The sequence below is a fragment of the Lagopus muta genome, chromosome 30 (genome assembly GCF_023343835.1).
Source record: "Lagopus muta isolate bLagMut1 chromosome 30, bLagMut1 primary, whole genome shotgun sequence".
In the NCBI taxonomy this organism is placed as follows: domain Eukaryota; kingdom Metazoa; phylum Chordata; class Aves; order Galliformes; family Phasianidae; genus Lagopus; species Lagopus muta.
In genome coordinates, this window is record NC_064462.1 from 1,818,131 (window position 1) to 1,843,152 (window position 25,022).

The 25,022-nt window shown below is 54.8% G+C and overlaps 2 protein-coding genes across 9 annotated transcripts in view; one reads left to right on the top strand and one right to left on the bottom strand.

Moving 5' to 3' along the window:
- Positions 1-81: 81 nt before the first annotated feature.
- LOC125685944 (zinc finger protein ZFP2-like) lies at positions 82-10,116 on the bottom strand. 8 transcript variants are annotated; one of them, XM_048929478.1, is made up of 4 exons: positions 10,095-10,116; positions 8,060-8,150; positions 7,022-7,120; positions 82-6,916 (listed from the first exon to the last, which is right to left on the bottom strand). In XM_048929478.1, exons 3-4 carry the CDS (start codon positions 7,041-7,043, stop codon positions 5,490-5,492), a joined length of 1,449 nt encoding a protein of 482 aa, XP_048785435.1. In that variant the 5' UTR covers positions 7,044-7,120; positions 8,060-8,150; positions 10,095-10,116; the 3' UTR covers positions 82-5,489. The 8 variants fall into 8 exon arrangements, with proteins under 8 accessions (XP_048785435.1, XP_048785438.1, XP_048785437.1 ...); XM_048929481.1 differs by lacking the exon at positions 10,095-10,116 and adding an exon at positions 9,380-9,736 and having other exon boundaries at positions 82-6,521; XM_048929480.1 differs by lacking the exon at positions 10,095-10,116 and adding an exon at positions 9,380-9,736 and having other exon boundaries at positions 82-6,524.
- The window catches only part of LOC125685974 (valine--tRNA ligase-like), a 128,720-nt gene continuing 113,089 nt past the window's right edge, over positions 9,392-25,022 (top strand). Inside the window, 2 exon segments of the mRNA XM_048929507.1 lie at positions 9,392-9,835; positions 9,986-10,061. Coding sequence (XP_048785464.1) covers positions 9,392-9,835; positions 9,986-10,061 — 520 coding nt within the window.

Consider the following 25,022-nt stretch of genomic DNA (forward strand, 5'->3'; position numbering starts at 1 on the left):
CTCAGTGGTGACACCGTGTCTGAGCATGGTCTGCCCATGTCCTCACCAAGATTATTCTACGGTCACCCTATGAACACCTATTTGTCACCACATTCTTATCCACAGTCACCTCATGGCTGTGTTGTGTTTTGGCTGTGACACCCCATGATCACCCAGTATTCCTGTCGCAGTGTCCTCGTTCCAACTCAGACACTCTTTGGTGGCCCAAGGATCTGTAGGGACACCCATGGAGCTCAGCAGTGGGATGTGGCCATGGTCAGGCCCATGGTGCACACCGGAGTCTCAGTGCTCTTGGAGGTGAGCAGGAGCAGCTGGGGCTTTGAAGTGCAACAAGGGATCCCAAGGTGAGCACTGAGCTACCGTGAGGTGAACCTTGGGAACCACGGAGATAATATGAGGGCGATGGTTTTGACTGGGAGATGATGAGGACAGTATGTGATGGTCATAGAGTAACTACAGCGAGGCTCCTGAGTCCCCCTGCCTTCCTTTCGTAGTGAGCTCAGTAGTTTGGGCAGAGGCAGAAGTGATGGGGTTCTTCATCTGTGACACTACGGTGGTGAGCACTCACATGAGGGCTGGATCCAGGGCCCATACAGGGGAATGCCCAGACATGTCTGCATTCACCCAGACAGAACTGGTAAGAAAGGAGACTTTGGTTCAGTCTGTCCATTTCACCCACTGCCTCGAACCTCCTCCTGGTGATAAGGCAAGTCCCTGCACAAGGAGGATCATCTCTTAGGGCAGGGAGCTGAGCTGCACAAAGCAGATAAAAAGCTTTGTGGTATTGGACAGAGAAAGATGGGTGGTTTAACAATACTACTGCAACTGCAGACAACACTCAGCCTGGTCCCTGGTGACCCACAGAAATCGAGCTCCACTTCAGGCCTCGCTCTGCAGCTTGGAACAAGCAGGGATCTCCTCTAGAGATGCCTGCATCTCCACTGCCTTTTCTTCTCTGAAGTGTCTGTACATCAGCACAGGCAGCATGGGGAATAAATGGGAATAATCTGAGAGCTGTGCGAGGCTGCAGAACCATGATCTTACGGCTACCGCAGAGACACAGTGGGAACAGCTCTGATGACTGAAGGCCGACGTGGATGGTTATGACACTGTTTGGAAGGACAGGCCAGCAAGGCAGGGACTGGACTTCAGAGAATCATTGAATCATTACGGTTGGAAAAGACCTCTAAGGTCATCTACTGCAATCAGCCACCTACCACCAACAGCACCCACCAAAACATGCCCCTAAATGTCCTTTGCTTAAGCAACTCCAGAGACGGCGACTCCACCAATTCCCTGGGCAACCTGTGCCAACAATCACTCTTCTGAGAGGAAATTCTTCCTGATACCCAACCCGAACCTCCCCTGGCACAACTTGACTCCATTCCCTCTCTTCCTATCAATTGTTACCCAGGAGAAGAGGCCGAATTCCGCCTCACCACAAACCCCTTTCAGGGAGTTGCAGAGAGCGATGAGGTCTCCCAGTCCTTCTCTTCTCTGGACTGAACACCTCCAGTTCCTTCAGCTGCTCTCCATAAGATCCATGCTCCAGCCTTCACAGCTCCATTGCCCTTCTCTGGACACATCCCAGGCCCTCGGCGTCTTGCTGTGTGTGGCCCAACACTGAACATTTCAGCTGCGACCTCAGCAGCGCTGAGTGCAGAGGGACGATCGCCTCCTGCTCCTGCTGGCTGCACTACTGCTGATACAAGGCAGGATGCCAGTGGCCTTTTGGCCTCCTGTGCACACTGCTGGCTCACGTTCAGCTGACTACAGACCAACACCCTGTCATGGTTTTGGTTATCGGCATTCCACTCGTATCACAATACGATACATATGATGTACTACACTGGAAGTACAACACTTAATGCTCCAGCTCCATGGATTGTGCATACATCTGTGTACCCACTTCTCAGAAGAGAAGAACTACACTCTACATACCCCACAGGACTTTGTGCTGTTCTGTTTCCATTTTCTGCTCAGAAGTAAAGATAAAACTGTTTGCATATTGTGAGACGTTCCGTTTTTCCTCTTCTGCTTGGCCTGGCTAGACGTCTCATCTGCCTCAGCATGAGAGCAAGGCCTTCAGTTTTTGGACACTATCTTTTTACTTGACTTATTAGCTTCAATTCTAATTTATTGTATTATAGTGTGTTAGCTTGCATTCTGATACCTTTTCTAGTAAACTAGTTTGTTTCTCCTCAGGTTGTTGCTGCTGTTTTGTTTCTAGGCCCATCTCCCTCCCCTTTTCCATTTTTCCCTTTCGTTTTTCCCCGGGCCTGGGTCAATTGTTGACAAACCCCCAGGTCTGTTTCCTCTGCTCAGCTTTTCAGCCACTCTGCCCCAAGCCTGTAACCATGCCTGGGGTTGCTGTGTCCAGTGTGCAGGACCTGGCACTTGGTCTTTGTGAACTTCAGCCCTACGGCTCCAGCCATCAGTCTGTCCAGGTCCCTCTGTAGGGCCTTTCTACCCTTAGGAAGATGGACACTTGCCCCTAGCTTGGTGCCATCTGTAAACTTACTGATGATGCACCAATGCCCTCATCCAGATTGTCAATAGAGATATTAAACAGGGCAGGACCCAGTGCTCACCCGTGAGGAACACCAGTGCTGACCGGTCGCCAGCAGGACCTATTTCCTTTCATCAGCCTTCCTGGACCCCTTTACCCTTCAGTTCTGACTCCCAAGGGACCCCTCCTGTTGTGGCTTAACCTGAGGCGGCTCACACAGCCGCACAGATGTTCGCTCACCCCCCCTTCCCAGTGCCATGGGGCAGAGAATAACAAACAAAACAGTTATTTACTAACACAGAGGAAAGGAAAAGGATAATCATTATGACAAATACGTCTCTATAGCAATGTATGTAACAAGTGATGCACAAGCAATTGCTCACCGCTTCCACAACAATGCCCAGCTAGCCCCTCAAATAGCAGGATTGAGCAAAGCGAACACCCACCCCCTTCAAAACTCCTTCTGCTTGATGTCATACGCCATGGAATATTCCTTTGGCCAGTTTTCTCCTCCCTCCCAACTGCCTGGGCCCTTCGCTGTGAACGGCCTTGGCTCTGTACAGCACTGCTGAGCAGCAGCTATAAACATCAGCGTGTTAGCAACATTGCTTTTCTCCTGGAACAAAAACACAACATCATGCCAGACACTGGGAAGAAAGCAGTTCAATCCCAGCTGAATCTCCAAGCTGCTGATGGGCATGGAGGTCTTGATGAGGGGCTCGTCTGCCTGGCACTGTGGCTCTTCTACTTGCTGTGCAGTACAGAAGGTGAGCAGTGGGGCAGTGGAGGCTCTGCTGGGGGCTATGGCCATGCTGACCTCATCTCACTGTATTTTAGGGCACCCCATGCTTACCACACCACCTAATATCTGATTCCCCCAGGCCTGTTGCTCTTCTTACTCATAAGGGAGCTGCTCCCAGCCTCCATCATCTTCGCAGCCCTCTGCTAAACTCCCTCTGGCAATTCCTTGTCTGTCTTGCACTGAGGAGCCCAGAACTGATCACTGTGTTCCAGATGTGGCCTCACCAGGGCAGAGCAGAGGGGGAGGATCACCTTCCTCAACCTGATGGCCACACTCATTTGATGCACCCTAGGATACCACTGGCCTTCTTGGCCACAAGGGCACGCTGCGGGCTCATAGTCAACCTGCTGACCAGCAGGTCATCCAGGTCCTGCTCCTCAAAGCTCCTCTCCAGAAAGTCAGGCCTAACCTGTACTGACAACAATGACTGTGTTGTCTTTGAAGTGTTTTTCATTAACTCTCACAATGACCTCCTCTGTAATTTTGCCAGGCACCAAAGAGAGACAGGCAGGACTGGAATTGGCAAGGTCTTCCTTCTTGTCCTTCCTAGAAACTGAGATGTTTCCCAGCTTCCAGACAACGGGGACATCTTGCAATTCCCAGGATCCATGGATAAACTGCATGGGCCATAGATTTACATGCATGCAACTGGAGCAGCAAATCCCACCCACGTTCACAGTCCACTGGAAGCTTATCATCAGTGCAGTCATGCTCCTCAACTCAGGGCTCCAGGAGTCCCACGACCCATCTACAGTGTTCAATGCAGAGGTGAAAAAACATGCATTCTGTGACTGCTTGTTCTATGTCCCGACTTACGAGGTGATCAACCTCATCAAGTAACGAAGAGATGTCATCCACGATCCTCCTTTTGCTGGTTACTTGAACCTTTCCATTGTCCCCCACATTAGTGGCCAGCTTCAGCTTTAACTGAGCTTGGACAGCATAAACATTCCCCTCAGAATAGCAGACAGCATTTCTGTTGTTCCCCCATGCTGCCTGACCTGGCTGCCAGTGTCCATTCACTTTCCTTTCCACCTAAACTCTGCTCAGATAAGCTGGATTTCAGTCCCGCTTCCTGACTACCAGCAGTCTGCTTCTACCTGCACAAGTGCTCTTAGGAGATGGCTCTTAAATGGCGACCAGCACTGATGGACTCCAGTGCCTGGGGCAAGAGATGCTGTTCTAGAGATACCACTTTAATTCCGTACAGAATCATTAATTGGGATCACTGTCTTATGTTAGATTCCCACTCAATTGTCTCATCCCTTAACCAGTACCCAGAGGCTCTCAACCATATCAGTGCCAACTCCAAGCTCCTTTGCATATCCACCCTCTCCCCAGCTGAAAGAGAGCAGTATGCATAATTCCCATGGCAGGAAGGAAGGGGGAAGAGCATTTACACGGGCCCAAAACACCAAGAATGGATCTAAGGTCAAGAAGGGAGCTACAGTCCATCCAAAGCATGGCAAAACTCTCGTGCTGATCAGGGAGAAATCAGGGGCTGACTGATCCAAATGCACCCAAGTGAAAATGTGAGCACCTCCTCCAAGCACTGCAGTGGCAATCATGACCCTTGAGCGGGACACACGTGGCACTGCCTGCTGTGCTCACAGAGGTATCTCTTACCCCAGCTGGGATGCTGCTTCTTTACAGTGCTCCCTCCTGCGCCCCATTCAGGGAAAAGGGCTTCCCAATTCAGGGGCTTCTGAAGCTGGGTGTCAATGAGGAAACTTCAAATCTGTGTTGCAGCTGTTGTGACTTGACTTGCTGACAGCAGTAAAATGTCACCAGACAGCAGCTCTCCAACAGGTGATGGAGTGGTGAGCAGGAGACGACAGGAAAAGCAGAAGTCGATTTTCATAAGCGATACCCAGAATGAGGAAGGGAACAGGAGGGGTTGGATCTGTCCTGAGACCGAGGTCGGGTACCCAAACATGGATGGGGTTTGTATTCCCCTGCTCTCGGCCACACACACCATTCCCTGCTGAGCTCACAGTGGATCTCCCCGTTCGCACACACTGGAGCACATCTTCATTACAGTGAGCTCTCCCTGCTGGCTGCAGCACATTACCTGTCAGATGAAGGAGTTTGGGGACTCACCGGCTCTGTCTCTTGTGAGGATGTGCAGGTAAGGAGCCAGGAACTGAAATTAAAGCTCTGCACAAACTCAGGGCACTTTCATGGACTGTCTCCTCTGTGGATGCGCTTGTGGGAGTTGAGTTTAGAGCTGCTGCTGAAGCTCTTCCCACACTCACAGCACTGGTAGGGTCTCTCTCCTGTGTGGATTCGTTGGTGGACAGTGAGGTACGAAGAGGTTTTGAAGCTCTTCTCGCACTCGGAGCACTGGTAAGGTCTCTCTCCTGTGTGGATGTGCTGGTGGTAACTGAGGCTGGAAGTGCTGCTGAAGCTCTTCCCGCACTCGGAGCACTCAAAGGGTCTCTCCCCTGTGTGGATACGGCGGTGGCACTTCAATTCAGAGCTTCTTTTGAAGCTCTTCCCACACTCTGAGCACTTGTAAGGTTTGTATCCCGTGTGGACGCGCAGGTGGACAAGGAGGTCAGAACTGCTTTTGAAGCTCTTCCCACACTCAGGGCACTGGAAGGGTCTCTCCTCCGTGTGGATGCGCTGGTGGTTGATGAGGGTGGAACTGCTCTTAAAGCTCTTCCCGCACTCAGAGCACTTGAAGGGTCTCTCTCCGGTGTGGACGCGCTGGTGGATAATGACGTTGGAACTGCTGCTGAAGCTCTTCCCACACTCAGGGCACTTAAAACGTCTCTCCCCCGTGTGGATGCGCCGGTGGTCAGTGAGATTTGAACTGCTACTGAAGCTCTTCCCACACTCAGGGCACTTAAAGGGTCTCTCTCCCGTGTGGATGTACTGGTGGTGGATGAGGTGGGAACTGCATTTGAAGGTCTTCTCACATTCTTGGCACTTAAAGGGTCTCTCTCCTGTGTGGATGCGCTGGTGGGAGGTGAGGTGAGCACTGCTTTTAAAGCTCTTCGGGCACTCCGGACACTTAAAAGGCCTCTCCCCTGTGTGGATGCGATGGTGGACAATGAGGTCAGAGCTGCTTCTGAAGCTCTTCCCACATTCAGGGCACTTAAAGGGTCTCTCTCCTGTGTGGATGCGCTGGTGGCGGATGAGGTTCGAACTGCTTCTGAAGCTCTTCCCACATTCAGGACACTTGAAGGGTCTCTCTTCTGCGTGGTCCTGCTGGTGGATAAGCAAGTTGCAACCTTTTATGTTCCTCTTTTCACACCCAAGGCATTTAAACCGAATGTCTCCTATGTGGATGCTCTGGCGGTTAACAAGGCCAGAGTTCCTTTTCAGGCTGTTCCCACACTCAGCACTTGGGTTCTGCCTTTTCTCCTGGCACACTTCCTTGCTCCTTGCATCTTCAGGCTGCTTTTGACCTGTGCTGCAGTCCAGGAGGTTCCTCACAATCTCTCCCTGAGGGTTTCCCTGTTGCTTCTTCAGGTGCTCTCCCTGCTCCAGGCCCCCTTGCACATCCCTTCTGGCTTTTCCCACCAAGGCACTGCCCCACTGCCATTTGGCCACATCACACTTCTGCAGGACCTCCTCTATAGCTGTCATCCTATCCCCTGCTGGATGACAGAGGAAATCCAGAAATAATACATTAAGCCAGAATGCTGCCTAGCCAGAGACGGCTTCTGCCAGCCACAACCTCCTCCCGTCCCCCACAGGCTCACCTGGGCTGAGGACTCCTGCCATGTCCTCCAGGCCATGCACACCCGAGAGCCAGGGGTCTTTCCCTTCCTCAAGCAGGGAGATCACCACCGGTTTGGAGGCTGGAAGTGACATTTCAGTGATACAAACACTGAACATGAGAGCATTTCCATCATTCTGGCACAGCTGCTTGTCCAACAGCTGCACTGTGTGTCTGTCCCTGCACGCTTCTGAAACCACTGTAATGGCCTGAATGACACTGGCCCTGGTGCAGTCTGCCTTCCTTTGGATCCCAGCATGAATTTCACATCTTCAAAAACGGCACAGGGATAATTTCTTTAACGTTCACATTAGGTTGTTTTATTTCTATCCAAACTGTTCAGTGCCCAAGGCTCCATAAAGGTTTATGGGAGTTCCAAGGGGAAGAGTAAAAAGGCAAATAAACAACCAGAGAGTTGTCAGGTTGTTGGAGCCAGTGGCACCATGCAATGCAGCCAGACAAAGACAGTTTGCAGGAGCTGATCCAACTCCTCCTGGCTGATGCCTGCTTGCCAGCCAGTGACTCTGGGTCTGTTCTCACAGTGCTGAGCACACTGAGCCCTTCTGAAATTCATGTGAAACTTATTTACATTTCATTTGTTGTGCTGTTGTATTAATCCATTAGTAACTGCATTGCGATTATACTGATTGCAGAGGCCCTGATTGCAGTGTCGTTCTGCACAGCCTAAGGAGCCCTAACAAGAAGGAAAGGCTGCAAAGCCCACAGACTCGTACGTCTCCAGCATCACATCCTGGTACAGCACCTGCTGTGCAGGGCCCAGCAGAGCCCACTCCTCCCTGCTGAAATGCACGGCCACATCTGCAAAGGCTCCTGCAAGCAAAGAGGCTCCTTGCTCAGAACAGCCAAGGCCTACGGAAGCAGCTGGCAGAGGAGAGGAACTCCAGTCCCAGTGGCTTCTTTGTCCCCAGCACATAAACACTGGCTGAAGGCACTTCCCTCTCCCCATGTATTCACATCCCTCACCCAACGGCCTCTCCTGCGTGCTTCCCAATGCCCCTACCTGAGATGGATGCGCTGCGGCCATTTGTTGCTCTCCTGCAGATAATGTGTCAGGGATGATCACAGGTGAAAGGCAGAAGTTTCACAGGAGCCTGCTGGGACAAGACAAGTGGCAGGGGAGGTGTGAGGGGGTGCAGCAGTCCCTGTCCAAGACCAGTCCTCCCCAACCCATCTGAAGGGCATCGCTTGAGGGTGAAAGCCACCAGCAGCACTGCACCCATCTCCAATCTTGTCACATCGCTGCTATGCCACTACAGCCTCTCTACATCATATCGACCAGTATGGTGCTGCTTCTCCCATAAAAGTATGTATTGTTGTAGGATCCATGCATTAGAAATCTGTGATGTTTGCACGATGGCAAACAGGGATACCAGCTGATTACAAGAGTCATGGACTGAACCACAGTCCCAAACACTCGTATGAATGGGCTCAAGACAGTTGGTTCAGCTGAGAAACAAGAGATCATTAGGGGCTGTAAAAGCATAAAAAGGTGGAAAGGTGTTCTAGGCACAATGGCAACATGGGATGTTACATATGAAGCAAGGGAGAACAGAAACAAACATTGTGTTCAGTGCAACTGTAGCACACCTGAAACGAGGTAACAGTGAAGGAAAGAAGGGTGTTTTAGTGCCTCCACAGACAGTGCCAGCAAGGAAAGGAAAGCACTCCGGGTCCTTCAACACCCAGAGGGATGGTAAGGCCTGAAGGAAGAACAAATAGTGGCACTGGGGCTGCCTGTCAAGGAAAAGGAGCATCAGTAAGTGAATAATGACACCCCATACGGATATACTAATTCCTGTTGGGCTTTAACGACTATTGGCAGTCTTTTCAAGAAACGAAGAAGCACAAAGCTTAATCTAAACCTAACTGGGTTCTGGAAAGCTGAGCGTGCAACTCAGACGGCAAAGAGTTAAGATCACCGATGGAAACAGAACAAAAGGCTCCAAACTGCCGATTCCGATTGCTACCTGCCTGGTAAGAAATGCATGTCAGTCCCTCACCCTGCAGCCACCTCGCAGGGCTTTTAGCACTCTAAACAGACGACTGGCGCCGTTCCTTCGGTTCAATTGTTACTCTCCCAACCCCCGCAGAAACAGGGAGGCTGCAACGCCTGCATTTTGCAGAGCGCCCGCACACGTTTGATACAAAAAATGTGCCGCCGTGCCCCATTTCTGCTACGGCACTTGGGTGGGATTTCTGAAGGGACCGTGGATCTGAAAAAGAATAACTGCAGTCCGTGACTCGCAGCTGTTTATGCCGCACACGCTCCAGCATTACCAACAGATCCACTCCCTAAAGATACGAAATTGCACCGACCTACCGTCAACTTGCAATGAAGGGAACTCGCCCTAAAGAAGCAAACCCCCTTCCCAGACCTCGGAAGATCGACGCAGCCGCCTTGTCGCACGGATACAGAACGCGGATCCGCCGTTTGGCCAACAGGAACGCGCTCGGACACCGGCTTCGGGATCACCTCCCGCACCGCTCCTCGGCGCAGCGCCGTCCCGGCACCGAAGAGACGCCCGCTCTGCCGGTCCCTAACCGGGACCCCGGCACAAGATCCCACCCGCACGGCGAGGAGAGGCCGCAGCCCCGAGTCCAGGCCCCGACCCCGGGCCGCTTCCCCGCCGCGCCTCCGATCGCCGCCCGCCGCGGCCTCAGCGCACGGAGCGCGGCTCCTCGGGGCGGGGCAGGAAGCGGGCGGCCGGCGGGGCCCCAAGGAGCTGCGCGAGCGCCGAGCCCCGAAGCGGGGCGGGGGTTTGGGGTAGAGGTGGGGGTAGGGGGAGGGCTGCGGTTACGGGCTGGGTTTGGGTGATGATTCCTGCATCGCCCGCTGAGTAACAGCAGGTCTGCCAAGGGTTTGCAGAGATTTGGTTTCTTGGCCCTCTGCTGGACTCCTTCTAGCAGAGCCGTGTCTTTCTTGAAGCCGGATCTGGACACGGTGTTGTCAATGCGGCCTCAGCAGGGGCGGGATCATCTTGCTCGATCTGCTGGCCGTGCAGGTGCGCTGGGGCTGAGCAGCGTGCGCAGCTCACCTTCCTGAAGCAGAGAACGAAAGCCGAGCGTGAGGGGAAGCTGCAGCACGGGAATGGAAGGGGTCGGCTTTGGTTGGAGCTCCGCCTTCTGTTTGCTGTCCCAGAGCTGATGTGTGAGGACAGGGTTCAGCGCTCTGCCCGGCTCAGCCTCACTTGCTCTGTTGGGAAGAGTCGGCTCTCTCCTGGAAGTATGGGGGGAAGCACTGAATAGAAATGTGCTGCCCGGGAAATGTTTCCATGTGTAACACAAGTAACGGATATGAACTAAAGATCCCAGGCATCCATACAGGCTGGAAGGAGCGGTCCTTGAGAGCAGCCCTGCGGAGGAGGACCTGAGGGATGAGAAGCTGGGCATGAGGCAGCAGCGCTCCTGCAGCTGGGAAAGCAAAGGGGATCCTGGGCTCCAGCAGCAGAGGGACAGAGAGGCGATCGTCCCCCTCTGCTCCGCTCTTGTGGGTCGAGAACTTGGGGGTTGCCTGCGACGCCGGGATGAGACCAGCTGCCATTCCTCATCTTCTCTCAAGCTGTCTCTCCCTATTTGACTACAATGAGAGAGAGGGTCCATAGTTCCCTCCATCTGGGTAGTGCAATCTCTGCTCCTTTCTCGCAGAGAGTCACTCCACCAGTCAATCTCTCGCTCGCACTCTCTGATGGTCCGCAGTCTACCTACCTCCTCCCTAAGCTCCACCACCAGGTTGAGCAGCTCATCCAGCTGCTCACACCGCACACAAGTGGCATCCTTCCCATCCTCCCCTGGCAGCAGCAGGCTGAGGAAACTCCCGGCAGCCAGAGACCTGAACCGCCACATTATTAAGCAGACCCTCTGTCTGGGTTGCCACAGTCTTCGCATGGGAAGCACGTTTCCTGGTGAGGACCATGACTGAAGGGGGGGTGTCAGTGTAAACAGGAGAGCCAGTCACCTGAGAAAAAGACCAGAGCACCCACCCTTGCTGACACAAGACACAGCCTCTGCTCCCCACTTAATGAATGGGCAATGAAGTGCTAGTGGCCCTCACACACTCACTACCTCCACCCTAGGTGGTCAGAGCACCTTTTCACACCTTCTGGCTTGTGTTATGTGTCCCTGGTCTCTTTTTATCCACACAACAAACGGGTCAAGGTCAAGCCCCAGAGGTAAAGAGCAGGCAGAGCCGGCACCACCCCCGCCGAGTCAAGATCCCGCTCACAAGCTGCTAGATCCCCGCTAGCAGCGCAGCACCACTGCTAGCTTCAAACTAGCCCTAAAAAGAGCTTTTTTGGTCAGACTTTTACTTGAGATCCCTTGCCCAGCGCAGTCTTACCGGCTCTGACGCATGTCACCGCAGCAAATGGCCGAAGCCACGTGCTTGGGGTTTTTAAACTGAGCCTCTTGTGAGGCTCCATCTGCAGCACTGCGTCCAGGGCTGGAGCCCGCAGGACAAGAAAGACAGGGAGCTGTGGGAGAGGATGCAGAGGAGGGCAGGAAGGTGATGGGGGACTGGAGCAGCTCCCCTGTGAGGACAGGCTGAGGGAGCTGGGCTCGTTCAGCATGGAGAAAAGGAGCTGTGGGAAAGCAAAGGGGATCCTGGGCTCCATCAGCAGAGGGGTGGCAGCAGGGACAGGGAGGCGATCGTCCCCCTCTGCTCTGCTCTTGTGAGGCTCCATCTGCAGCACTGCGTCCAGGGCTGGAGCCTGCAGGACAAGAAAGACAGGGAGCTGTGGGAGAGGATGCAGAGGAGGGCAGGAAGGTGATGGGGGACTGGAGCAGCTCCCATGTGAGGACAGGCTGAGGGAGCTGGGCTCGTTCAGCATGGAGAAAAGGAGCTGTGGGAAAGCAAAGGGGATCCTGGGCTCCATCAGCAGAGGGACAGGGAGGCGATCGTCCCCCTCTGCTCCGCTCTTGTGAGGCTCCATCTGCAGCACTGCATCCAGGGCTGGAGCCCGCAGTACAAGAAAGACAGGGAGCTGTGGGAGAGGATGCAGAGGAGGGCAGGAAGGTGATGGGGGACTGGAGCAGCTCCCCTGTGAGCACAGGCTGAGGGAGCTGGGCTCGTTCAGCATGGAGAAAAGGAGCTGTGGGAAAGCAAAGGGGATCCTGGGCTCCATCAGCAGAGGGGCGGCAGCAGGGACAGGGAGGCGATCGTCCCCCTCTGCTCTGCTCTTGTGAGGCCCCATCTGCAGCACTGCGTCCAGGGCTGGAGCCCGCAGTACAAGAAAGACAGGGAGCTGTGGGAGAGGATGCAGAGGAGGGCAGGAAGGTGATGGGGGACTGGAGCAGCTCCCCTGTGAGCACAGGCTGAGGGAGCTGGGCTCAGTTCAGCAAAGGAGCTGCGGGGTGACCTGAGTGCAGCCTGCAGTGCCTGAAGGGAGCCTGCAAACAGGAGGGGAATCAACTCTTTGAAAGGGGAGATAACAGCAGGGATAGATGAATAATTTTCATAGTGCAGCCAGCAAAACCGTGTCCCACAGTGCCTGTCGTGTGTCTCCACCTTCTAAGGACCCCCAAATTTCGTTATTGAGCAGCTTCCTCTGGAGCCAAATCCTCCAAGTCATGGAGGAGTGAATGGAGGGCTTTCCCTCGGTATTTTTTTCTCCCCCAAACATTTTCATTGCCAATTTCCCACACGTTTCAAGATGCATCAACATTTCCATCAGTTCCAGGATTTTGCAGAGGATGAGGAAAGTGCTGTACTTGAATGAACATAATTTCTTAGCGCTCTAATGGCAAAATAAATGTTATTGTACTGTTATTGGCTGCAAGGAAAGCACCAAGCAAATAAAAGATCCCATGGTTTCTCCATAAGGGCAAAGTATTCTTTATTCTAGGAAAACGCATGAGATTCTACAGTGTGATAAGAAGAGTCCCACACAGCAGAACTAATGGGGTGGCATGCAGATGGGGGTAGTTTAATAGAGTGTTTTAGCAATGAGAAAAGGGAAAATCACTTCTGCTGTATTACATCCTAGAGAAAAGCCTTTATTTAAAGGTGATTTTCACTGTTGATTTTTTACTATAAGAGAACGTAGTTGGTTCTGACCAATATAAGTCAAAAAGTCCTCAGCCAAAAAGCTGCGCTGGCACTGCTGTGCTCTGGGCTTCTGTGCAGCTCTGCCATGATTTCTGCTGTCTGCAATCACAAAAAGGCCAAGATTCATCTCATCTGCACGTTGGTGCCTATAACACAGCTGCCTACATCACTGCAGGCTGCCTCAGTCCCATCCAGTCGACTCTGTCACAGAGAGGATGATCAGATTCAAAGAAGGCACCTCCATTTCTTCCTACATATCACACCTTCACTCTCCTAAACACATTGAGCAAGCCTTTTTTGACTGCAGTGAGAGCTCAGCATGATCAACTTTTATTGCGGTGACATGGATTTCAGCAAGATGAATTACATCTGAAACACCTGATGTTGGTGATGGCAATAGACTGATTGAAACGAGGGAGCAGACATCATGCCTCTTTCAGGAGACGCAAAGCTGAAATGATTTGGATGGGAACTGGAGCGAGCCCAAAGCTTCTTGACATATTGCAGCCAAAGGGGAGGTATTGCATTGTCCCAGCTACAGAAACTCTGCTAGGAAAGGGAAGAGCTTCAGCACCAGATTTGCCAGCACATGTACAATTTGTGGAGTGTGGGATGTCGCTATTCCTGCCGGATGGGGTTCTTCCTCTCCTCAGTGAGTGCTGTTGATTCACACACCTTCATGAGAGCTATTGGAAATAGATGAACGGTTGGACTGGATGATCTTGAAGGTCTTTTCCAACCTTGGTGATTCTATGATTCTATGATTCTACCTGTTTTTCCCCTGCCTTTGGAGCAAAACCTTCCAAGGGAGCCCTGAGTCCTTTCAGAGCTGTGAATGCAGTGCCCAGTCTGATGGAACAGGAGCGTTTCAGATGCCAAAGTGGATTGTTTTCCTTGTAGCGGTGCTATGGGGTGCATGGAGGAGGGGAATTTCTACTCTCATCTACTCTGGATGTTCACACGAGAGGCTGTGCAGTGAGGGTAATGTCATAGAATCATAGAATCATAGAATCATAGAATCACCAAGGTTGGAAAAGACCTAAAAGCTCCCCCAGTCCAACCGTTCCCCCATTCCCAACAGCTCCCACTAAACCACGTCCCTCAACACAACATCCAGCCACACATAGGGACCCATAGGGACACATAGGGACCCCATAGAGAACATAGGGACCATAGGGACCCATAGAGACCCATAGGGACCCCATAGATCCCATGGAGATCCATAGAGACCCATAGAGACCAATAGGGACCCATAGGGACCCATAGAGACCCATAGGGACCCCATAGAGACCATAGAGACCCATAGAGACCCATAGGGACCCATAGGGACCCATAGAGACCCATAGGGACCCATAGGGACCCATAGGGACCCATAGGGTCTCATAGGGACTCCATAGGGAACCATTCTGACTCATAGGGTCCCCATAGAGACCCATAGGGACCCATAGGGACCCATAGGGACCCATAGGGACCCCATAGAGACCATAGAGACCCATAGAGACCCATAGGGACCCATAGGGACCCATAGAGACCCATAGGGACCCCATAGAGACCATAGAGACCCATAGAGACCCATAGGGACCCATAGAGACCCATAGAGACCCCATAGAGACCATAGAGACCCATAGGGACCCATAGGGACCCATAGAGACCCATAGGGACCCCATAGAGACCATAGAGACCCATAGAGACCCATAGGGACCCATAGGGACCCATAGAGACCCATAGGGACCCATAGGGACCCATAGGGACCCATAGGGTCTCATAGGGACTCCATAGGGAACCATTCTGACTCATAGGGTCCCCATAGAGACCCATAGGGACCCATAGGGACCCATAGGGACCCATAGGGACCCCATAGAGACCATAGAGACCCATAGAGACCCATAGGGACCCATAGGGACCCATAGAGACCCATAGGGACCCCATAGAGACCATAGAGACCCATAGAGACCCATAGGGACCCATAGAGACCCATAGAGACCCCATAGAGACCATAGAGACCCATAGGGACCCATAGGGACCCATAGAGACCCATAGGGACCCCATAGAGACCATAGAGACCCATAGAGACCCATAGGGACCCATAGGGACCCATAGAGACCCATAGGGACCCCATAGAGACCATAGAGACCCATAGAGACCCATAGGGACCCATAGGGACCCATAGAGACCCATAGGGACCCATAGGGACCCATAGGGACCCATAGAGACCCATAGGGACCCCATAGAGACCATAGAGACCCATAGAGACCCATAGGGACCCATAGAGACCCATAGAGACCCCATAGAGACCATAGAGACCCATAGAGACCCATAGGGACCCATAGGGACCCACAGGGACCCATAGAGACCCATAGGGACCCATAGGGTCTCATAGGGACTCCATAGGGAACCATTCTGACTCATAGGGTCCCCATAGAGACCCATAGGGACCCCACAGAGCAGTTCCTGCACGAGGTCTGGAGGTGGAAGGAGGAGTGAGTGACCCACAAGTACCCCGTAAGTACCCCATAGGGACCCATAGGGACCCATAGATCCCATGGAGATCCATAGGGACCCATAGAGACCCCATATGGACCCATAGGGAGACATCGGGACCATAGGGACTAATAGGGACTGATAGGGATCCCATAGAATCATAGAATCATAGAATCACCAAGGTTGGAAAAGACCTCAAAGCTCCCCCAGTCCAACCGTTCCCCCATTCCCAACAGCTCCCACTAAACCACGTCCCTCAACACAACATCCAGCCACACATAGGGACCCATAGGGACACATAGGGACCCCATAGAGAACATAGAGACCATAGGGACCCATAGGGACCCATAGGGACCCATAGGGACCCCACATGTCCCTCAACACAACATCCAGCCTTTCCTTGAACACCCCCAGGCTCGGTGACTCCCCCACCTCCCTGTGCATCCATTGCAGTGCCTGACCACCTTTCTGAACAGCAATACTTCCTCATGTCCAGCCTGAATCTCCCCTGCTGTAGCTTGAAACCATTCCCCCTGCTCCTATCACTGATGACACGAGAGCAGAGGCCGACCCCCAGCTCACCACAACCTCCCTTCATGCAGCCATAGAGAGCAATGAGGTCTCCCCTGAGCTCCTCTTCTCCAGGCTGAACATTCCCAGCTCCTTCAGCCTCTCCTCATCAGCCCTGTGTTCCAGACCCCTCACCATTTCATTGCCCTCCTTTGAACACGTTCCAGGGCCTCAATATCTTTCTTGCAGTGAGGGGCCCAAAACTGGACACAGTAAGAGGAAGAGGAGTGAGGAGGAAGGTTGTCTGCACAGCGACTTCCCCAGACGTCTTTAGGAGACAACCTGCAGAAGCACAACATGCAGTGAGCTTCTAACGCTTCTTCAATAGACAGAAAAGTAATAAAAGATACTCTTCAATATGAAAAGTCATTTGAAAATGTCCTCTTTTACTACCACATAGAAACCTGCCTAATTAAGAGTACGCATCTTGAAGACCTGAGGGAAATGGCTCATTATCTTGATCACTGTAATTAGTCCCACGGCGTATTTGGTGTTGAGTCCAAGTCTTGCAGATACCGACTGATGGAACCACATGATAAAAGTAAAGTCAAAAGGAAACGCTGAAGCATCTTGGAGTATTAATGAGCCCTAACGGAGCAATTACCAACAAAGCCTCCCTGTGGACTTGTTAGAGCAAATAACTGGAGGCTGTGATTGCAGGTAGGCAAAGACCCAGTGTGGATGATTTTGTTATTGGGTAAAGCCCACGGTTCGTTTGATGGAGCCAAAAGGCCGAGCCACGGATGCAGACCCTGGGCAGGGAAGTCCTGTGTCTCACACTTGGTCCAGAGCTTTTCCATGGTCAGTGAGAAGCGGGGTGCGTGATGTTCTGTGAGGGACAACGATGCGACACCTCCTGACCTTGCTACAGGGCTGCAAGGAGGCAAGGAATCGTGTAATGGTAGAATGGGGCACCTGCTGCTCACCAGCACAGATGAACTGCTTGGTGACATCTGGATGGGAGGCTGCCTGGCCTGTTGTGACCCTGCAGTGCTGGAATTCACAATCCTGAAGGATACGGGACAAAGTGCAAAATCAGGATGCTAAGTTTTAGGAAAGCCAACCTTGAGCTCTTCAGGGAGCTCAGTCAACAAGACCCCCTTCAAAAGCATCTGCAGGGACAAGGGAGTGGAGCAGAGCTGTCAGATCTTTAAGGCAGCTTTTTGTCAGGCACAGGAGCTCTCAATCCCTGGGTGAAAGAAGTCAGGAAAGAAGGGCAAGAGACCAGCATGGCTGAATCAGGATGTGCTGGTCAAACTGGACAACAGGAAGAAAACGGTAGGCAGTGGGAGCAGGGACAGGAACTCTGGGGGGAACGTAGGAATGACAGCATCACAGCATCACAGAATTGTAGGGGTTGGAAGGGAGCTGCAGAGATCATGGAGTCCAACCCCCTGCCAAAGCCGTTCCTACAGCAGTTGCACAGCTCGGCATCCAGGCAGGTCTGGAACATCAACAGAGAAGGAGACTCCACCACCTCCATGGGCAGCAGTGAACAGTGGGACCATAGAGACACGTTGGGACCCATAGAGACATGTTGGGACCCATAGAGACACGTTGGGACCCATAGAGACACGTTGGGACCCATAGAGACACATTGGGACCCATAGAGACACATTGAGGCCCATAGAGACACATTGGGACCCATAGAGACATGTTGGGACCCATAGAGACCCGTTGGGACCCATAGAGACACATTGGGACCCATAGAGACCCGTTGGGACCCATAGAGACACATTGAGACCCATAGAGACACGTTGGGACCCATAGAGACATGTTGGGACCCATAGAGACACATTGAGACCCATAGAGACACATTGGGACCCATAGAGACACGTTGGGACCCATAGAGACACGTTGGGACCCACTGGGACCCATAGAGACACATTGAGACCCATAGAGACACGTTGGGACCCATAGAGACACATTGGGACCCATAGAGACCCGTTGGGACCCATAGAGACACATTGAGACCCATAGAGACACGTTGGGACCCATAGAGACATGTTGGGACCCATAGAGACACATTGAGACCCATAGAGACACATTGGGACCCATAGAGACACGTTGGGACCCATAGAGACACGTTGGGACCCACTGGGACCCATAGAGACACATTGAGACCCATAGAGACACGTTGGGACCCACTGGGACCCATAGACTCCCCCCCCTCCCTGCAGCCTGTTCCAGCGCTCCTCCCCTCACTGCACAGCCGTTCCTTTGCACATTGCTGCACAACTTCCTATGCTGCAGTTTGTGTCCATTTCCCCTTTCCTGTCTCCACTCACCACTGAAAACAGTCCGTCCTCGCCATTCTGCCCCCCACACCTCAGATATTTACAGACCTGGATCAGCTCCCCTCTCAGTCTCCTTTTCTCAAGGCTGAACAGACCCAGCTCCCCCAGCCTTTCTCCATAGCACAGATGCTCCAGGCCCTCCACCATCTTTGTGGCCCTGCGCTGGACTCTTCCCAAGAGCTCCCTGCCTGTTTGGTGCTGGGCAGCCCAGAACTGGACGCAGTGCTCCAGATGAGGCCTTACCAGCTCTCATCCTGTCCAGCTCTCGCTGAATGGCAGCACGGCCTTCAGCCAATCCTCCCAACTTGGTATCATCACAAACTTGCTGAGGGTGGCCACCATCCCCTCATCAAGGTCATTGATGAAGATGTTGAACAAGGACCCAGCACAGAGCCATGGGGACACCGCTGCTCACAGGTCTCCAGCCAGACCCATATTGGGACCCATAGAAACACACTGGGACCCATAGAGGCATGTTGGGACCCATAGAGACCCGTTGGGACCCATAGAGACCCATTGGGACCCATAGAGACCCATTGGGACCCATAGAGACACATTGGGACCCATAGAGACACATTGGGACCCATAGAGACACATTGGGACCCATAGAGACACGTTGGGACCCATAGAGACACGTTGGGACCCATAGAGACACATTGGGACCCATAGAGACACATTGGGACCCATAGAGACACATTGGGACCCATAGAGACACGTTGAGACCCATAGAGACACATTGGGACCCATAGAGACACGCTGGGACCCATAGAGACACATTGGGACCCATAGAGACACATTGAGACCCATAGAGACACGTTGGGACCCATAGAGACACATTGGGACCCATAGAGAAACGCTGGGACCCATAGAGACACGCTGGGACCCATAGAGACACGTTGAGACCCATAGAGACACATTGGGACCCATAGAAACATGCTGGGACCCATAGAGACACATTGAGACCCATAGAGACACATTGGGACCCATAGAGAAACGCTGGGACCCATAGAGACACATTGGGACCCATAGAGAAACGCTGGGACCCATAGAGACACATTGGGACCCATAGAGACACGTTGAGACCCATAGAGACACATTGGGACCCATAGAGACACGCTGGGACCCATAGAGACACATTGGGACCCATAGAGACACGCTGGGACCCATAGAGACACGTTGAGACCCATGGAGACACATTGGGACCCATAGAGAAACGCTGGGACCCATAGAGACACGCTGGGACCCATAGAGACACGTTGAGACCCATAGAGACACATTGGGACCCATAGAAACATGCTGGGACCCATAGAGACACATTGAGACCCATAGAGACACATTGGGACCCATAGAGACACATTGAGACCCATGGAGACACATTGAGACCCATAGAGGCACGTTGAGACCCATAGAGGCACGTTGAGACCCATAGAGACACATTGGGACCCATAGAGACACATTGGGACCCATAGAGACATGTTGGGACCCTTAGAGACACGTTGGGACCCATAGAGACACATTGGGACCCATAGAGACACATTGGGACCCATAGGGACACATTGGGACCCATAGAGACACATTGGGACCCATAGAGACACGTTGGGACCCATAGAGACACGTTGAGACCCATAGAGACACATTGGGACCCATAGAGACACGTTGAGACCCATAGAGACACGTTGAGACACGTTGAGACACATTGAGACCCATTGGGACCCATAGAGACACTTTGAGACCCATGGAGACCCATAGAGACACGTTGAGACCCATAGAGACACGTTGGGACCCATAGAGACACATTGGGACCCATAGAGACACGTTGAGACCCATAGAGACACATTGGGACCCATAGAGACACATTGGGACCCACAGAGACATGTTGGGACCCATAGAGACACGTTGCAACCCATTGGGACCCATAGAGACACTTTGAGACCCATAGAGACACATTGGGACCCATAGAGACACGTTGGGACCCATAGAGACACATTGGGACCCATAGAGACACATTGAGACCCATAGAGACACGTTGGGACCCATAGAGACACATTGGGACCCATAGAGACCCATAGAAACACACTGGGACCCATAGAGGCACGTCGAGACACATAGAGACACATTGAGACCCATAGAGACACGTTGGGACACACAGAGACATGTTGAGACCCATAGAGACACATTGGGACCCATAGAGACACATTGGGACCCACTGGGACCCATAGACTCCACCACCTCCATGGGCAGCCTGTTCCAGTGAACAGTGGGACCCATAGAGACACGTTGGGACCCATAGAGACACGCTGGGACCCATGGAGACACGTTGGGACCCATAGAGACATGTTGGGACCCATAGGGACACATTGAGACCCATAGGGACACATTGAGACCCGTTGGGACTCAGAAACCTGTTGGGACCCATGGAGACCCATTGGGAGCTATAGAGACACACTGAGACACATTGGGACCCATAGAGACATGTTGAGACCCATAGAGACACGTTGGGACCCATAGAGACACGTTGGGACCCATAGAGACACGTTGGGACCCATAGAGACACATTGAGACCCATAGAGACACGTTGGGACCCATAGAGACACGTTGGGACCCATAGAGACACATTGGGGCCCATTGGGAGCCATAGAGACACAATGAAAGCCATTGGAGGGGGTGGTTTGGGGGGGGGTTTGGGGGGGGAAGGATGGGGGGTGGTTTGGGGGGGGTGTTTAGGGGGGGGAAGGATGGGGGGGGGGTTGAGGGGGGGTTTGGGGGGGGGAAGGATGGGGGGGGTTTGGGGGGGGTTGGGGGGGTCGTTTGGGGCGGTTGGTTTGAGGGGGGGGATTGGGGCTGATGGTTTGGGGGGGTGAAATTTGGGGGGGGGGTTTGGGGGGGGATTGGGGGCAGGATTTGGGGGTGGATGGTTTGGGATGGGGGTTTGGGGGGGGGTTGGGGGGGGGTTGGGGGGATATGAGTTTGGGGGGGTTTGGGGGGGGCAGAATGGGAAGATGGGATTTTGGGGGGCTGGTTTGGTGGGGATGCTTTGGGGGGGCTGGTTTTGGGGGGGGGATGGGTTGGAGGGGCTGATTGGAGGGCAATGGGTTGGGGGGGGTTGGGGGGGGGGATGGATTTGGGGGGGGGTTGGGCGGTGGGAGTTTGGGGGGGGTTTGGGGGGGGTTTGAAGGGATGGTTTGGGGGGGGGTTGGGAGGATGGCATTTTGGGGGGGGTTTGGAGAGGTTTGGGGGGGGTTGGGAGGATGGCATTTTGGGGGGGGGTTTGGGGGGGGTTTGGGGGGGTCGTTTGGGGGGGTTGGTTTGGGGGGGGATTGGGGCTGATGGTTTGGGGGGGTGGAATTTGGGGGGGGGGGTTGGGGGGGGGGATTGGGGGCAGGATTTGGGGGTGGATGGTTTGGGATGGGGGTTTGGGGGGGGTGGCAGTTTGGGGGGGGGTTTGGGGGGGGTGGTTTTGGGGGGGGGATGGGTTGGAGGGGCTGATTGGAGGGCAATGGGTTGGGGGGGGTTGGGGGGGGATGGATTTGGGGGGGGGTTGGGGGGGTCGTTTGGGGGGGGAATGGTTTTGGTGGGGGGGGTTGGGGGGGATGGGATTTTGGGGGGTTTGGGGGGGGTGGAGGATGGCATTTTGGGGGGGGGGTTTGGGGGGTGTTTTGGGGGGGTCCTTTGTGGGGGTTGGTTTGGGGGGGGATTGGGGGGGGATTGGGGCTGATGGTTGGGGGGTGGAATTTGGGGGGGGGTTGGGGGGGGGTTTTGTGGGGGGTTTGGGGGGGGGGGGGATGGGTTGGAGGGGCTGATTGGAGGGCAATGGGTTGGGGGGGGGTTGGGGGGGGATGGATTTGGGGGGGGGTTGGGGGGGTGGGAGTTTGGGGGGGTTTGGGGGGGGGGTTGGGGGGGGATGGTTTGAAGGGATGGTTTGGGGGGGGTTGGGAGGATGGGATTTTGGGGGGGGTTGGGGGGGTTTGGGGGGGTTTGGGGGGATGGAATTTGGGGGCGGTTTGGGGGGGTTTGGGGGGGAGGTTGGGGGGTTGGTTTGGGGGTGGTGGTTTGGGGGGGTGGAATTTGGGGGGGGGTTGGGGGGGGATTGGGGGGCAGATCGAGGGATGGTTTTGGGGGGGGCAGAATGGGAAGATGGGATTTTGGGGGGCTGGTTTGGTGGGGATGCTTTGGGGGGGCTGGTTTTGGGGGGGGGGATGGGTTGGAGGGGCTGATTGGAGGGCAATGGGTTGGGGGGGGGTTGGGGGGGGGATGGATTTGGGGGGGGTTGGGGGGGGTGGGAGTTTGGGGGGGTTTGGGGGGGGTTTGGGGGGGGATGGTTTGAAGGGATGGTTTGGGGGGGGGTTGGGAGGATGGCATTTTGGGGGGGGGGTTGGGGGGGTTTGGGGGGGTTTGGGGGGATGGAATTTGGGGGGGGGTTTGGGGGGGTTTGGGGGGTGGTTTGGGGGGGGGGTTGTGGGGGTCGTTTGGGGGGGTTGGTTTGAGGGGGGGGGATTGGGGGGGGATTGGGGCTGATGGTTTGGGGGGTGGATTTGGGGGGGGGTTTGGGGGGGGGATTGGGGGCAGGATTTGGGGGTGGATGGTTTGGGGATGGGGGTTTGGGGGGGGGTTGGGGGGGGGTGGTTTTGGGGGGGGGGTTTGAGGGGAGGGTTTGATGGCAGTTTGGGGGATGGTTTTTGGGGGGGGGGGTTTGGGGGGGGCAGATTGAGGGATGGTTTTGGGGGGGGGCAGAATGGGAAGATGGGATTTTGGGGGGCTGGTTTGGTGGGGATGCTTTGGGGGGGCTGGTTTTGGGGGGGGGGATGGGTTGGAGGGGCTGATTGGAGGGCAATGGGTTGGGGGGGGTTGGGGGGGGGATGGATTTGGGGGGGGTTTGGGGGGGTGGGAGTTTGGGGGGGTTGGGGGGGGGCTGGTTTGGTGGGGATGCTTTGGGGGGGCTGGTTTTGGGGGGGGGGATGGGTTGGAGGGGCTGATTGGAAGGCAATGGGTTGGGGGGGGTTGGGGGGGGGATGGATTTGGGGGGGTTGGGGGGGGATGGATTTGGGGGGGGGGTTGGGGGGATGGCAGTTTGGGGGGGTTGGGGGGGAGGATTTAGGGGGGATGGTTTGGGATGGGAGTTTGGGGGGGGTTTGGGGGGGTTTGGGGGCATGGAATTTGGGGGGGGTTAGGGGGGGTTTGGGGGGTCGTTTGGGGGGGTTGGTTTGGGGGGGGGATTGGGGGGGGATTGGGGCTGATGGTTTGGGGGGGTGGATTTTGGGTGAGGGGGTTGGGGGGGGATTGGGGCAGGATTTGGGGGTGGATGGTTTGGGATGGGGGTTTGGGGGGGTGGCAGTTTGGGGGGGGGTTGGAGGGGGGTTTGGGGGGTATGGATTTGGGGGGGGTTGGGGGGAGTTTGGGGGGGTTTGGGGGGGGGGCTGGTTTGGTGGGGATGCTTTGGGGGGGCTGGTTTTGGGGGGGGGGATGGGTTGGAGGGGCTGATTGGAGGGCAATGGGTTGGGGGGGGTTGGGGGGGGGATGGATTTGGGGGGGGTTGGGGGGGGTGGGAGTTTGGGGGGGGGGTTTGGGGGGGGTTTGGGGGGGGTTGGGGGGATGGAATTTGGGGGGGTTTGGGGGGGAGGTTGGGGGGGTTGGTTTGGGGGTGGTGGTTTGGGGGGGTGGAATTTGGGGGGGGGGTTGGGGGGGGGATTGGGGGCAGGATTTGGGGGTGGATGGTTTGGGATGGGGGTTTGGGGGGGATTTGGGGGGGTTTGGGGGGGAGGTTGGGGGGGTTGGTTTGGGGGTGGTTGTTTGGGGGGTGGAATTTGGGGGGGGGGTTGGGGGGGGATTGGGGCAGGATTTGGGGGTGGATGGTTTGGGATGGGGGTTGGGGGGGGTGGCAGTTTGGGGGGGGGTTTGGGGGGGAGGTTGGGGGGGGTTGGGGGGGTTTGGGGGGATGGATTTTGGGGGGGGGTTTGGAAGGGTCGTTTGGGGGGGGTTGGTTTGAGGGGGGGGGATTGGGGCTGATGGTTTGGGGGGGTGGAATTTGGGGAGGGGGTTTGGGGGGGGATTCGGGGCAGGATTTGGGGGTGGATGGTTTGGGGGGTTGGGGTTTTTGGGGTCCCCATCCCTGGGGTCCCATCTCTGAGTCTCCCCATTTTTGGGGGTCTCCGCCCCCCCATAGGTCCCCATTTTTGGGGGTCCCTGTCCCCGTTGGTCCCCATCCCTGCTGACCCCCATCCCTGTTGCTCCCCATCTTTGGGGCTCCCCATCCCTCTTGGTCCCCATTTTTGGGGGTTCCATCTCTGAGTCTCCCCATTTTTGGGGGTCCCTGTCCTGTTGCTCCCCATCTTTGGGGCTCCCCATCCCTCTTGGTCCCCATTTTGGGGTCCCATCTCTGAGTCTCCCCATTTTTGGGGGTCTCCCCCCCCCATAGGTCCCCATTTTTGGGGGTCCCTGTCCCCGTTGGTCCCCATCCCTGCTGACCCCCATCCCTGTTGGTCCCCATTTTTGGGGGTCTCCCCCCCCCATTGGTCCCCATTTTTGGGGGTCCCTGTTGGTCCCCATCCCTGCTGACCCCCATCCCTGTTGGTCCC